We start from the raw sequence: 14920 nt of genomic DNA, 5'->3' as shown, positions 1-14920 counted from the left end.
ACTTTACCTGATTTTAGAACCTATTATACCACCACAGTAGTCAAAACAGCCTGGTACTGGTACAACAACTGATACATGGACCAATGGAACAGAATTGGGAATCCAGACATAAATCCATCCACATATGAGCAGTTGATATTTGAGATGAGAGGGTAGAGGGGGTTAGAAGCTGGTGAAATAGACATGAAAAGAGAGAGTGGAGGGAGGGAGCGGGCTGACTTATTAGGAGTAAAGTAAATGGGAGTATGTAGCAAGGTGTATGTAAGTTTTTATGTGAGAGACTGACTTGTAAACTTTCACTTAAAGCACAATAAAAATTATTAAAAAAAAATAGAACACTATAGTTTACAAGCTTGAGTTAAGGGACATGTGTTGAATTCTACATCCAGCAAAAAGAGGACACATTCTTCTCAAGTATACTTAGCACATTTACAAAAAAATTAATCATGTACAAGTCCATAAAGATTGAATAAGTTTTTCTAATAAGAAAGACCATATTTTTAGAGTACATCATAATTAAGTTACTTGATAATAATAAGGTAAAAGTCCTTACCTATTTTCTGATGGCTAGGGAGTCAGTACAGGGCAGTGCTTAAAGCAAGTATTCTGGAGCATGGGCTCCAATCTTGCTCTGATGCCTGCTCAGCACATGATCTTAAGCAAATTCCTAAACTTCCATGTGCCTCACCATATACGTTTTTGTAGTAATCATTACCATTGTTCAAACATTTTCAGTTTTCCACCTTTGGAACAAATAGCATTGCACTTCTGGCTCTCTTGTGGTTAAATAGGTTCATATGCTTAGTTCTGGCCAACTAATGAGTTGTGATTGGAAATTATGCTTGTCACTTCTCAGCTAGACCATTTAATCACCTGTCTGAGATCATCCAGAGGCCTTTTTTCCCGCTAGTATGACAACCAGCGGCATTCAAGATGGTGGCTGCTCTGTCAGACTGGATTCCTGACTGACTAAGATTAGCAGAGCCTCTCCGCCCCAACAAAAAAATGAAGGAACCATAGTCTGAAGAAGAAATAAAATTTTGTTCTTTGGGGCCACAGAGCTTGGGGACTATGTGTTACCACAGCATAACCTAGCCTATCCTGACTGATAGAGAAACTGGTACCGGAAATGGAATGCTGCTGTACAACAGAAATGTAAAATATGTGGCATTGGATTAGGGGCTGGCAGCAGGTGGCAAAAACAAGTTACCAGGGAGTGGAGGGACGGCAATTCATGTTATGCTCAGGTAAAACTTCAGTAACACGTGATAACTTGGAAGGTCGGTAAAGTTCCAATGAATTTGTACCCTTAGGAGAAGATGGAGAACACAATGTTAGTAGCATGTATTGGCAATTCTGTTTTTGATAACTCCAAAAAGAGATGATTTTGAAAACAACTGGGTACTTCGCAAGCAAAAATAAAGGGAAAGAGCCCCCAAGTAATTATACAAGGAAGTAGTAATAATGTTGGACCATGGAATCTCAACCAGGTAAGAAAGGAAGTTGAAGGGATAGTGAAAAGACAGTGGATCAGTGAATTGGAACTCTTTATGAGGGTGACTAATAGTTGAATTTGGGGTTCATAGAGGCAGTGAGAGGATCCTGATGGTGCAGTGGTTAAAGCCCTTGGCTGCAAACCAAAAGGTCGGCTATTCAAACCCACCAGCTGCTCCGAGGAAGAAAGATGCGTCAGTCTGCTTCTGTAAAGGTTTACAGCCTTGGAAACCCCAGTGGGCAGTTCTACTGGCTCCTGTAGGGTCACTAGGAGTCAGAATCAACTCAACAGCAGGGGGTATGGTTTTGAGGCAGTGAGGTAGACAAATAAATGGAGAGGAAGGAAGTTTGAGGTGGGAGGAGGTTAAAATCACACGAGGGGAAAGACAGTGTTCTCCATAAACACAACGTCAGGTTTCTTCCTCAGCTTCTCTTGTCCAATGTCTCTGGAAGTCTTCCTGTGTGGCAGAGATCAAAAAAGAAAGAAAGAAAGAAAATCTGCCAAACATAATGACTGCTAGAGGCAGCCAGAGTTCTTGCATTGTTTTCAGGCACCTGAGTTCTTCGGATAGGAAACAGGGGCTCAACTGGGGCCAATGAATGGAAAGTGTCTACTGAGCAGAGGACTTAGAGCCACAGCTGATGTGGGCCTTGGTGGCCACCAGGGAATGGAAATGGCAAATGTAAGAACTAAAAGAAAAATGAAAAGACTTTGGAAAGATATCCGTAAATTTTTTTGCTCAAGAGACAGAAAATTCCACTTAAACCAACTTAAACGAACAAACAAAAAAAGAGTATATTGGTCCCTGTCTTAGTTATCTAGTGCTGCTCTAACAGAAATACCACAAGTGGGTGGGTTTAACAAACAGACATTTATTCTTTCACAGTTTAGGAAGATACAAGTCCAAATTCAGGGTGCCAGCTCCAGGGGAAGGCTTTCTCTCTGTCAGCTCTGGAGGAAGGTCCATGTCATCAATCTTCCTCTGGTCTAGGAGTTTCTCAGTGCAGGAACCCCAGGTTTAAGGACACACTCTGCTCCCAGCCCTTCTTTCTTGGTGGCATGAGGTCCCTCTCCTCTCTGCTTGATTCTCTCTTTTACATCTCAAAACAGATTGACTCAAGATACAACCTAATTCTGTAGATTGAATCCTGCCTTAATAACGTAACTGCCTCTAATCCTGCCTCATTAACATCTTAGAAGTTAGGATTTACAACACCTAGGATAATCACATCAGATCACAAAATGGTGGATAATCACCCAATACTCGAAATCATGGTCTACCCAATTTGATACACATTTTTGGAGGACATAATTCATAGCAGTCCCCATAAATAAAAAAAATTCATAGGTTTTCTGGTCTAAGGTGCAGCTTGATCCAGGGCTTGAACAGTGTCCCATGGGATCTTTTTTATTTTATTTTTATAATTTTTATTGTGTTTTAAGTGAAAGTTTACAAATCAAGTCAGTCTTTCACACAAAAGCTTATATACACCTTGCTACATGCTCCCAATTACTCTTCCCCTAATGAGACAGCCCGATCTCTCCTTCCACTCTCTTTTCGTGTCCATTTCGCCAGCTTCTAACCCCCTCTACCCTCTCATCTCCCCTCCAGGCAGGAGATGCCAACATAGTCTCAAGTGTCCACCTAATCCAAGAAGCTCACTCCTCACCAGCATCCCTCTCCAACCCATTGTCCAGTCCAATCCATGTTTGAAAAGTTGGCTTCGGGAATGGTTCCTGTCCTGGGCCAACAGAAGGTCTGGGGGCCATGACCACTGGGGTCCTTCTAGTCTCAGTCAGACCATTAAGTCTGGTCTTTTTATGAGAATTTGGGGCCTGCATCCCACTGCTCTCCTGCTCCCTCAGGGGTTCTGTGTTGAGTTCCCTGTCAGGGCAGTCATCAGTTATGGCTGGGCACCATCTAGTTCTTCTGGTCTCAGGATGATGTAGTCTCTGGTTCATGTGGCCCTTTCTGTCTCTTGGGCTCGTAAACACCTTGTGTCCTTGGTGTTCTTCATTCTCCTTTGATTCAGGTGGGTTGAGACCAATTGATGCATCTTAGATGGCTGCTTGCTAGCATTTAAGACCCAGATGCCAGTCTTCAAAGTGGGATGCAGAATGTTTTTTCCATAGATTTTATTATGCCAGTTGACTTAGGTGTCCCCTGAAGCCATGGTCCCCAAACCCCTGCCCCTGCTACACTTGCCTTGGAAGCATTCTGTTTATTCAGGAAACTTCTTTGCTTTATTTTGGTTTAGTCCAATTGTGCTGACCTCCCCTGTATTGCGTATTGTCTTTCCCTTCACCTAAAGTAATTCTTATCTACTATCTTTTTTTTTAATCTAATTAGTGAATGCCCCCTCCCTCCCCACTCTTGTAACCACAAAAGAATGTGTTCTTCTCAGTTTAAACTATTTCTCAAGTTCTTATAATAGCGGTCTTATACAATATTTGTCCTTTTGCAACTGACTAATTTCACTCAGCATAATGCCTTCCAGGTTCCTCCATGTTATGAAATGTTTCACAGATTCCTCACTGTTCTTTATCGATGCGTAGTATTCCATTGTGTGAATATACCATAATTCAGTTATCCATTCATCCGTTGACGGGCACCTTGGTTGCTTCCATTTTTTTGCTATTGTAAACAGAGCTGCAATAAACATGGGTGTGCATATATCTGTTTGTGTAAAGGCTCTTATTTCTTTAGGATATATTCTGAGGAGTGGGATTGCTGGACTGTATGGTAGTTCTATTTCTAGCTTTTTTAAGGAAGCGCCAAATCGATTTCCAAAGTGGTTGTATCATTTTACATTCCTGTGGGATCCTTTTATTCAGCTCAGCTTTCTCTGGGTTGGCCTCTTGGTTCATTTCTCAGACTGGTGTCTTCTGAATGTTTCAGCCTCACCCCGTCATGGTCTCACAGTGGCTGTAGCAATTCCAGAGCTTACTGCCTACCCCCACACCATTGAGGGAGAAGAGAATGTGTCTTTCACAGGCTTTCTTAGAAGAGGGAGCTTATCTTTCCCACAAGGTCCACATAGCTCACTAGCTCAGTCTGGGCTCTCTGCTCTTTTCTGAACCTACCACTGGGCCAGAAAGGCAGGATATACTGTTTGGCATAAGCAAACCTGGGCCCTTCACTGGAATTGCAGGTAGAATCAATCCCATGGAAACATAATGAGGGAGGGGTGGTTTTCCAGAGGGAATTTGAGTTACAAGGGGATTGAATGATGGGTGGCCAAAAAACAATGAATGGCCCTCATTAATGCTTAGGGAAGCGCAGCCTTAGAGTCTGGATGAGAAAGTAACATAACCAGCAAGCAGTGCCCGGTCAGGAAAAGGAGCATCAACAACTGTGTTTCAGGCTCTAAGTTCAACCCTCATCCTCTTTAGAATCTAAAGGATTGCATCCTGGGTTGTCACAGATGCCCCAAGTACCAGCAGGAATGCTCAACTGTTCAAAATACTGTCCTAAATCTGCCTTTCTCAATCTTTGATGGGAACAGCACTGGACTTTAAATAGTATCTGAGCCCTGGCTGCACATTAGAATTACCTGGGGGATTTATGAAAACACCAAATTTAATTTCACTGACTTAGAGAAGGAACACAATTCTGCTCCTGAATGTCCCAGATGATCCACTTTCCAGCTATGCCACCTTGGCCGACTCATGTCACTTCCCTGAGCCTCAGGTTCCTCACCTGCGATATGGGGGTGACACCTGCTTCTGAGGGTTAAGTAAAACAAGGTGTATGGAAATACCTAACACATCTTATGTGCACATTAAATGGCGAGTAACTCGGAATATACCTCAAGAGCTATGATTTCAGAGGAAAAGGAGGTCCCTGTGAGCCAAAGGGCATGGAAAGACTATTGGTTTCTTCTTAAGGGGGGCATGTTGAGACTGGAATGGGTGGGGAGGCAAAAGGGACATACACTGCCATGCTGATCAGAAATGTGTGAGCTGTACCCACACACTCAGCTGTGCCACCACCCACCACACTGCCTCCTCCCACTAGCTCTCCCAGACTTCAACCATTTTAACGGCACTGAGCCTCACTTTCCTGATGTGTAAAATCACGATTAAAATAGAACTTTACCTTGCTCGATTATTGTAAAAATCAGATGAGTTAACCCACTGATTCAAAACAAAATCTAAACAAGGGGAGAGGTGTGTAGGCAGGAAAGGGCACCTTGACTTGAGGATAGGAAAATTTTTTCTTATGTGTACAAAAGCGCTAAATATATATGAAAAGACTGATACATTAACTACATTTAAATAAAGAATTTCTGTTTGTCAAAAGGCTCTGTTAAGAGAACCAGAATATAACGTGCAGACTGGGAAAAATTTTTGCACACATATAACTGATAAAAGGCTTGTTTCTCACACATATAAAGAACTACCACAAAATAAATAAGACAATGACAAGTAACCTAAAATTATGCCAAAGATCCAAATAAACTCTTCACAAGGCTAGATGTCCGAATGGCTAATTAACACGATAAGAAAAAAAAAATTTTTTTTTTTTTTTAATGTGCTAAAGATATAAACTAAACCCACAATTGATCAAGCTTTGAAAGTGTGTTAATGCCGAGGGTTGGTGAGAATGGGAAGCAAGAGGATTCTCACACTGGGAGAAAAGGGCTGATAATATCTAATAAACCTAAACATAAACAGACGCTACACCCAGGTTCACTCCTACTTGTGTTATTATATAGAAATGTGAGTTCATGTACACCAGGATACACACACAAGAAAGTTCCTAGAATCCTTGTTTGTAACAGCTGGCATCCAAAAGCAGCCTCAATGTCCATCAACAATAGAATGGGTAAAGATGCTATGGTAGACTCAGACAAATAAATATTGCATAGTAATAAAAACGAGCAAACTATGGATACATGGGACAACATGAATAAATCTCACGGACATCATGTTGTGCAAAAGAAATGAGGTACAACAGGATATAACGCGGTCTGATTAGATTTCTCAAGTTCAAAACCAGGGAAGTAAATATTTTAGAAGAGTGAATGATTAGGTAATAAACCTATTAAAAAAAAAAAAAGTAAGGTGGCTAGGGATGTGGTTACCACTTGGAGGGAGGGGAAGAGATGAGACTTGGGGAGGGGCATGCAAGTAACATTCAATTCCTTACCTGGGCAGACAGGACGTTACACCAGTCACTCCGAACCTTTAAGTAGGGCTGCAGCCCCAGCCCCACACTTCAGAAGACTACTCTGGCCTTCCTTCATTGGCATCTCACCCCCTGGACAAAGGACTCCACAGGGACCAGACTAACATGCCCCAGGAGCCCATGCCCCCCTTCTAGATCATGCATCAAGCACCCAGAGCCCTGCTCACCAGCCAGAGCCTGCTTCCAGCCTCTTCTCAAGGCCAGTCCTCCAGAGAGAAACCCATGCTCCCAGTTGCACCTCTAGTCCCAAGGGTTGGCTTAAAGGATGGTGTTTGAAGGGGATGCAGACAGATCTTGGACTTGAGAGTTGGATGTCTACAAACAGGTGCATAAGTCCCTTCAGGAAGAAGAAGGGGCAGGCCTGGGGTCAGGGGCCTTCACGTGTTCTCTTCCCCTGGGTCACACGAATGTTAGGGACAATGTTGATTTTACAGCAATTCATTAAGCTAAGCATTTATGTCTTCAGCACTTTCTTGTACATTTATTCTCATTATTAATTTAAAGTAACAATTTTTAAAATCAAATAAATGCTTAGCTTTACACCTGGGAAGAAGGCAGGGCTTGGTAAATATTAATGTAGCAGGATCCAAATTTACTTACTACAACAAACGTGCTCTTGCTCGGTAGCAGGATTGGGGTTGGGAAGGGAAAGTGCCGATTGAAAGGAACTTCATTTCTTTTAGATAAATGTTCAGTTCTTCAGATAGTCTCCCTCCCCATTCTCCTTCCCTCCATTCCAGGAGGAATCCGTGCAGGGGGAGGCTGACAAGCATCCCAGTGAGGAGAATGGGTGGGTGGAAAGACGCGGTGGTGTACCTTTCCCTGCTGGTTCCTGTAACTCCACTTGGCCTGGGGTCCAGCCTCGCCACATCACCGCTGAGGTACCTGCAGCTGAGACTGCACGGGTACTTGGACCCGGCTCACTACTGCAGCCCCACAAGAGCTGCTGGCCCTCTGAGACTCAGCAGCAAGCTACCTCCAGCTTCCAGCTTGAACCAGCCTTCAGGAGCCCTGCTAAGTTCCCCACACTTCAAGACAACCCCTAGCATACATATTCTTAATTCTCTTAATTCTCAACACCTAACTCTCAGCTATCTTATTATCTTATTGTTATGGACTGAATTGTGTCAAAAATATGTGTTGTACAACTTCTACAAGGCAATGTCACAGAAGCTCCATAGACACGTCCAAACTCCCTGAGGGACCAAATTGCTGGGCTGAGGGTTGTGGGGACCATGGTCTCAGGGAACATCTGGCTCAATTGGCATAACATAGTTTATAAAGAAAATGTTCTATACTCTACTTTGGTGAGTAGTGTCTGAGGTCTTGAAAGCCAGTGAGTGGCCATCTAGGAGGCTCCACTGTTCTCACCCCTTCGGGAACAAGGGAGAATGAAGAAAACTAAAGATGCAAGGGAAAGATTAGTCCAAAGAACTAATGGACCACATCTACCACAGCCTCTACCAGACTGAGGCCAGTACAACTAGATGGTAAACGGCTCCCCCCACTGACTGCTCTGACAGGGATCACAATAGAGGGTCCCAGACAGAGCTGGAGAAAAAAGTAGAACAAAATTTGCGCACACACACACACACACACAAACAGACTTACTGGCCTGACAGAGACTAGAGAAACTTCGAGAGTATGGCCCTTGGACGCCCTTTTAGTTCAGTTCTGAAGTCACTCCCAGGGTTCACCCTTCAGCCAAAGATTAGACAGGCCCATAAAATAAAATGAGACTAAAGGGGCACACCAGCCCAGAGGCAAGGAAGAGAAGGCAGGAGGGGACAGGAAAGTTGGTAATAGGAAACGCAAGGCCAAGAAGGGAGACTATTGACATGTCATGGGGTTGTTATCCAATAAAACAATATGCGTATTAACTGCTTAATGAGAAACTAGTTTGTTCTGTAAACATTCATTTAAGGTACAATAAAAACAAATATATAAATGTGTGTGTGTGTGTGTGTTTTAAACACTAACCTGTGGATCTAATCCCACTTAGGAAGAGAGTTTTCATATGTTAATGAGGCCATATCAGTGTAGCCTGCGCCATAAACATAACCACTGTTTGAGATATAAAAAGAGCACGTTAGGCACAGAAGCAAGCAAGCCTGAGTTGGGGAAAGATGGAGCCATGTGGAGAGCTCCACAGAGAGTCAAGAAGAACGCTGCAGAAGCTGATACAAGATTCTCCCCCAGTGGACAGGGAGAGCCTTCCCCTAGAGCCGGTGCCCTGAATTTGGACGTCCAGCCTCCTAAACTGAGAGAAAACAAATTTCTGTTCGTTTAAGCCACCCGCTTGTGGTGTGCATGTTACAGCAGCTCTAGGAAACATATATTTGTTGATAAAGAGAGGAACGACGGGAGGAGGGAAGAGCACGCAGAGCACGTGTTTTGTGCCAGGCGCTGTGCAGATATGTTCACATTGCCTTACTGCGCCAAGGCTCACAATCCACTAAGATAGGCACTTTGAGCTGAAAGTTCCCCTGCAGACCTCAGATGGTCACTGCAGCATTCCAGGTCAGGTACTCATGCCACTTTGACTTCTAGGTCTTCTGGATCTCAGTGCTCACCAGAGTGAGCACCATCCTTTGCCCTGTCCTCATTCTCCACAACCAGGTGCTGGCTTTCCTCCTGTACTTCCTTTGGGACTTATTCTTGCATTTGTCTTGGTACATACCATTCCATTGGCCCACGAACCCATGTGCAGCCCAGAGAAATTCTTTAGGTTGTTTTCATGCTGCGGTGGCACAGTGGTTAAGAGCTTCGCGGCTAACCAGTTCAAATCCACCACCGACTCCCTTGGAAACCCTATGGGGCAGTTCTACGCTGTCCTATAGGGTCGCTATGAGTCAGAATTGACTCAACAGCAATGAGTTTGGGGCTTTTTTGGTCTCTGTGGATTTTTTTTTATGGATGGTCCTCATTCGAGAAGCTCAGATGTAGACTGTATATACTGGGGTGGGAGTGGCTGTGGGGTGCCTGTGCCAGGAAAGAGGTACAGTTTCCTCTAATTCCCTCCTCCCTGCTCTATCCCCACCCATAGGGAGAAACAAGGAGTTCCTTATCAAGGCTGAGTTGATTCTCAGGAGGGGCTGGATCCTGTACTCCAGTTGTTACAGAGACCTTCCCTTCTCAATGCCCTGCTCTTATAATCTTCCTCTACTGAGAAGGTTTTTGTCCCCTCTGAGTCCATTCCCAGCCTCAGGGCCTCCTCCTAGCGATGAGTTAATTAGCCTAGGATTAGAGAGGAGCCCCTGTGTGGTGCAAATGGTTAACACACTTTGATGCTAAATGAAAGGTTGGAGGTCTGAGTCCGCCCAGGGGTGCCTCAGAAGAAAGGCCTGGCAATCTACTTCCCCCTAAATCAGCCGCTGAAAACCCTGTGGAGCACAGTTCCACACCAACACACCTGGGGTTGCTAGAGTTGGAACAGACTCGACGGCATCTGGTGGCTGGTTAGGATTGGACAGAAGATTTTTCAAAGCAAAGGAACCAACATAGGCTTCAGTGTAAAAGGCATAGATTTTGAAGTTGGACTGACATGGATTTGGTTTCAGGCTGTGAACTTTTCTGAGGGATCTTAAGCAAGCCTGTCATCTCTCTGATCCGAATTCTTCTCATCTGTTAAATGGGAATAATGACCCTTACTTTGTAACGAAAATTTCATCTTGTTTATGGAAATGCCTGACTGAATTGTTGGAGACATTTACCCCTTCACCCTCCTCTTCCTGAGTCAGCCTTACCAACAAATCTAAATTGTAGCTCTTCCTTATGTGTGTAGGTGGGGAGAAGAAGATGGCTGCCCTTAAAAAAGTCTGATTCACCTGCCTTTTTGTTCAGATTGTACGCCTTTGAAAAGGGCAGACTAACCACAATCTGTGCCCAAGCACATACCTAGGAAGGCAAACTCATTCCCCAAATGATGTGTTAGTGAGCAATCATTCCCTGACTAAATGTCAATGACCTTGGCAATTGACAATGGGTGTTTCTTGAATGTGAATGAATGAATAAATGAAAGGCCTTTTTGAAGGTGGACTTTGGAGGGATTTACCAGGCTTTGGAGCATTCCCAGCTCTCCTGGGATGACTCACTTTCCTGCTTCCTTACACCTGGTTTGGAGACCCAGAGTGCAAGGTACTGAATCCAGCATTGAAGGGTGTGCAGGAAATGCCCTTCAGAGACTGATGCTTTCTGGCAGTCATTTTTCTGGCGGTTCCTCAGACACTTGGTGATGCCACTCTGGCATGTTGAGCTCTGCAGTGTGAATACTCCGCCAGGCGGACCATACGCTATCTCCCTGCCTTATCTTGCTACTTTGAAATCTAAGAAAGAGGTGAGACTATAAGGTGGTGATTAGGGGGACACACTGAGGACCATGGACCTCTGCTCTGGGTGTGTTCCTGTGTTTGACTGAAAGTGGGGACCCTCATGGTCTGTTCAGTGTGTGCCATGTGGGGGAGAGGTAAGATCACTCTGCTGTACAGGAAATAGCAATGGATTTAGAGCCCCAAAGACTAGCAGTTAAGTTCCACATCCTTACTGGCTGTGTAAACTAGGGCAACTGTGTTTCTTCAAAAGGCCTAGTCTGTCACATGTAAAATCGAAAGGGTAAAAAAAAAAAAAAGCCATCTCAGAGCTGGTGTGATGGCTTAATGTAATAACGAATGTGACAGGGCTTAAATAGCAATGTAGTAAAGACCCTATTGTGGTCTCTGAGTCAGACAGGGTGTGTTAGACTGTATTACTGTCCGTTGATATCCAATACCCCCCTCCAAAGTCAGGCGTCATCAAGTGACTTGGCCAATGTGAGCAGAAGTACCCCATCAGTTCCAAGGGAGACTTTGAAAGTTTATTAGCAGTTCCTTAGCAATCTTTTCCCCGCTCCTGTGATGGAGGAGGAGTCACTGGGTGGTGCAAATGGTTAACATGCTCTCACTGCTAACCAAAAGGCTGGGGCAGTTCAAGTCCACCCACAGGTACCTCGGGAGAAATGCCAGGCAACCTACTTCTGAAAAATCAGCCACTGAAAACCCTGCGGAGCACACAGCTCTACGCTGACACACACGGGTTGCTGCGACTCCACAGCAGCTGTTTTTTCTCTGGTGATGGAGGAAGCATGTTTGGAGATGGGTGCTAGGGAGACAGGTCCCTGAGTGATTAGAATAAGCAGAGCTCCCAGGCTGGTCCTTGATGGGCCCCTATCGTGAGTTGGTTTAGGTCACTGGGGCTTGGGGATTGATGTTACTGCACCAAAACCCAACCTGACCTCACTGACGCCTGGGTACAGCTTCTTTACGCGTTTAATAGGAAACAAACAAACAATCAAAAACCCAAAAGGCACACAAAGAAAACATACAGAGTAACACTGAACACAGCATCGTCTTGAGGAGACCTCAGGGACAGCCTGAGCTCCGTACTACTTGCTGCTACTCTTGGGAGGAGGTCGGTAGACCCCAACGACCACAGCGTGGTCCCTCTCATAGGGCTCCAGGGTCAGCTGTTCTTGCGGCTTCAAATTCTCCTGCTGCAACTTCCTCACCTCAGAAGCAAACACTGCCTCGGCAGATGCCGTGGAGTCGATGCAGTTGGCCTTGATGGAAATGAGGAAGTGGCCGCCATTGCGCAAGTAGGTGTGGGCGTTCAGGGCCAGGATGCGAGACTGATCCGGCTGGGCCACATCGGCGAAGATCACGTCCACCATCCCGATGAGCATGCGGTACTTGAGCGGATGCCGGGCATCCTCGAGGACCGGGATGATGTTGGTTCGCTTCTTGGCCACGTTGACCAGATCACGGCCGGCACGATGCGAAAACTCGACCGCGTAGACCAGGCCATCCGGGCCGATGATGTCGGAAACATGGGAGACAGTGGTCCCCGAGGCGGCCCCCAGGTACAGCACTTTGGACTTGGGCTTAATGTGGATCTGGTCGACCCCGCCCAGGATGGCCGCGGCCAGCTTGGAGCGGAAGGGGTTCCACGTGCGGTACTCCAGCTTCACGCCGCCCTCGGTCACCGTGACGCGCCGCTCGCCGTACACCGACTGGCCCGGCACCAGGTTCAGCGTGACCAGCGCGTCCTCCGCTCCGCGGTAGATGAAGACGCCCTCGTGCCGGTGCGGCTCCACTGACACCGCGCTCGCGGCCTTCCTGCGGCGGCTCTTGCTCCTGGCCACGCCGCCGCGCCGCTGCCCGCCGCCACCGCGGTCCCTGCCGTCCCCGCCGCCGCGCCCCCGGCCCCGGCCGCCGCGACCCCGCGCCCCGAAGCCGCCCTTGCCCCCCGGGCCGCCGCCATCTCCTTCTCCTCCCTTGCCCGCGCTGCCGTCTCCGCCGCCCCAGCCGCCGCCCGACCCCCCGGGCCCGCCCCCGCGCGAGACCAAGGCCGACTTCATGGCGCGCGCTCGGCGCCCCGGTGGCTGGCGGCGGCTGCCAGGGGTCGCCGGTAGGTGAGCGCGGTTCTCAGGGGTTACCGGTAGCTGGGGGCGGTTTCAGGGGTCCCCGGTGGCTCGGGCGCTAGGGAGTAGGGAACGAAGGTTGGCGGCAGCGGTGGCCCGCAGGGTTAGCAACGGCGGAAAGCGACCGGTGGCAGCGGGTGGCGGGGCGCGCTAACCGGTGGCTGGACCAGCTCTACCGCAGTTCCCGCATCCCCGGAGCCGCCCCTCCACGCAGCGACTGGCGTGATTGCATCACACCCGCTCTGGCGGCCCTACAGTCCCGGGCAGCCGCTTCCCAGGCCGCGCGCAGACGCAGCCTTCCCTGAAGTAACCCTTTCTCCCTGCCCCCTTCTGCTTTCTTAGGGATCCCTGGCCCTTCCTCTGGGCCACCGGGAAGGCGGTGTCTCTGAGACAGCACAGGGAAAGGTCCGCATCGGTTTCATTTATTACTTGCTGTGTGGTCTCAGGAAGTTTACCCAACCATCTCTGAGGATCTTGTCTGAACTTGGGCAAGTTTCTTGATCTATCTGGGTTTCATCATTTTATCTGGAAAATTAACTCGACGGCTGCTATGCTAACAACAACAACCAAAAAACACCAAACCTGTTGGCCACCAAGTTCATTCCAACTCACAGTGACCCTATAGGACAGAGCAGAACTGCCCCATAGGGTTTCCAAGGAGCATCTGGTGGATTCGAACCGCTGTTTTTGGTTAGCAGTCATGTGCCATCAGGGCTCTGATCACAGCATCTGGAAAATATAATGTATCTCATAAGTTTGCTTTGAAGCACCACGTACACGTATCCCAGCCATGGCACATGCTAAGTACTCTATGTTGTTGGTTGCTGTCAAGTTGATTCTGACTCATGGTGACCCCATGTGTGAAAGTAGAACAGCTCCATAGGGTTTTCAAGGCTGTGACCTTTTCAAAGCAGATTACCAGGCCTGTCTACTATCTAAGTGTTAGTTTGATTTCTTTTGGCCCATCTTTTTACTGAAGTATAGTTTATGTACAGTAAAAATGTTATCACATTAAAAAAAAAAACAAATGCATTGCTGTTACAGCACTTGCAATCTGAGAGTGGCACTTGTTCTATTATACAAGGTGGTGGGAGCGCAACTTGGTGCAGATATTCTGACAAGATATTTTCACAATGTACCTACACTTTGACCCAGTCGTTCCACTTGGAAAATTTTATTCTAGAGAGATGACCCAAGCGAAAAATTGATGGTAACTAGTGGTGACGGGAGTGATGGTGATCACCGTCATCGTGGAAATGGTGGTGGAGGTGAAAACAAGTGGACTAGTGCAAGCGATATCTAGAAGATGGAATTCACAGGACTTCCTGATAGATTAGGTATGGGATGTCAGCAAGAGGGAATTTTCAAAGTGTGGTCGCTTCCTTGCTGTGGTTAATGGCCTGGGAGATCTAACCTTATTTGCTGTCTGCTTAGCTCTGCTCTCCTCCATCAACTGTACTGAATTCCAGAACTTGTTCTGGAAATATGGAGCAGGAAGAAGTGGTGATTCTTTAGTATTGATGGGTAATACACAGGCTGATATCTTAAATCCTATAATGCTCCTCAGCAGGAGCCAAAGTTTCCTTTTCTGTGCCTCAAAAGTTTGCCCTTTCAGCCAGCGGCATCTTCTTGGACTTCAAAAAGAACCATTGGTCAGTACCACGGACAGCAAAAAAGACTGGGAGGCAGAGGCTCCCACTTGGTCAGCACCAGAGACAGCAATTGGGGCTGCTAGAGTTGGCTTTAGGCTCATCCAAGAACAAGGGAAGGCAACATAGGT

General features: G+C 46.7%; 1 protein-coding gene across 1 annotated transcript; it reads right to left on the bottom strand.

The window, feature by feature from the left end:
• Nucleotides 1-11969: 11969 nt before the first annotated feature.
• On the bottom strand, nucleotides 11970-13401 carry FBLL1 (fibrillarin like 1). The gene has a single exon (XM_049874292.1). The coding sequence runs from the start codon at nucleotides 13075-13077 to the stop codon at nucleotides 12106-12108; it is 972 nt and encodes a 323-aa protein (XP_049730249.1). The 5' UTR covers nucleotides 13078-13401; the 3' UTR covers nucleotides 11970-12105.
• Nucleotides 13402-14920: the final 1519 nt, after the last annotated feature.

Source organism: Elephas maximus, chromosome 2, assembly GCF_024166365.1.
Source record: "Elephas maximus indicus isolate mEleMax1 chromosome 2, mEleMax1 primary haplotype, whole genome shotgun sequence".
In the NCBI taxonomy this organism is placed as follows: Eukaryota; Metazoa; Chordata; class Mammalia; order Proboscidea; family Elephantidae; genus Elephas; species Elephas maximus.
The sequence above is the reverse complement of the archived record's forward strand: the minus strand, read 5'-3'. Positions and strand labels throughout refer to the sequence as shown.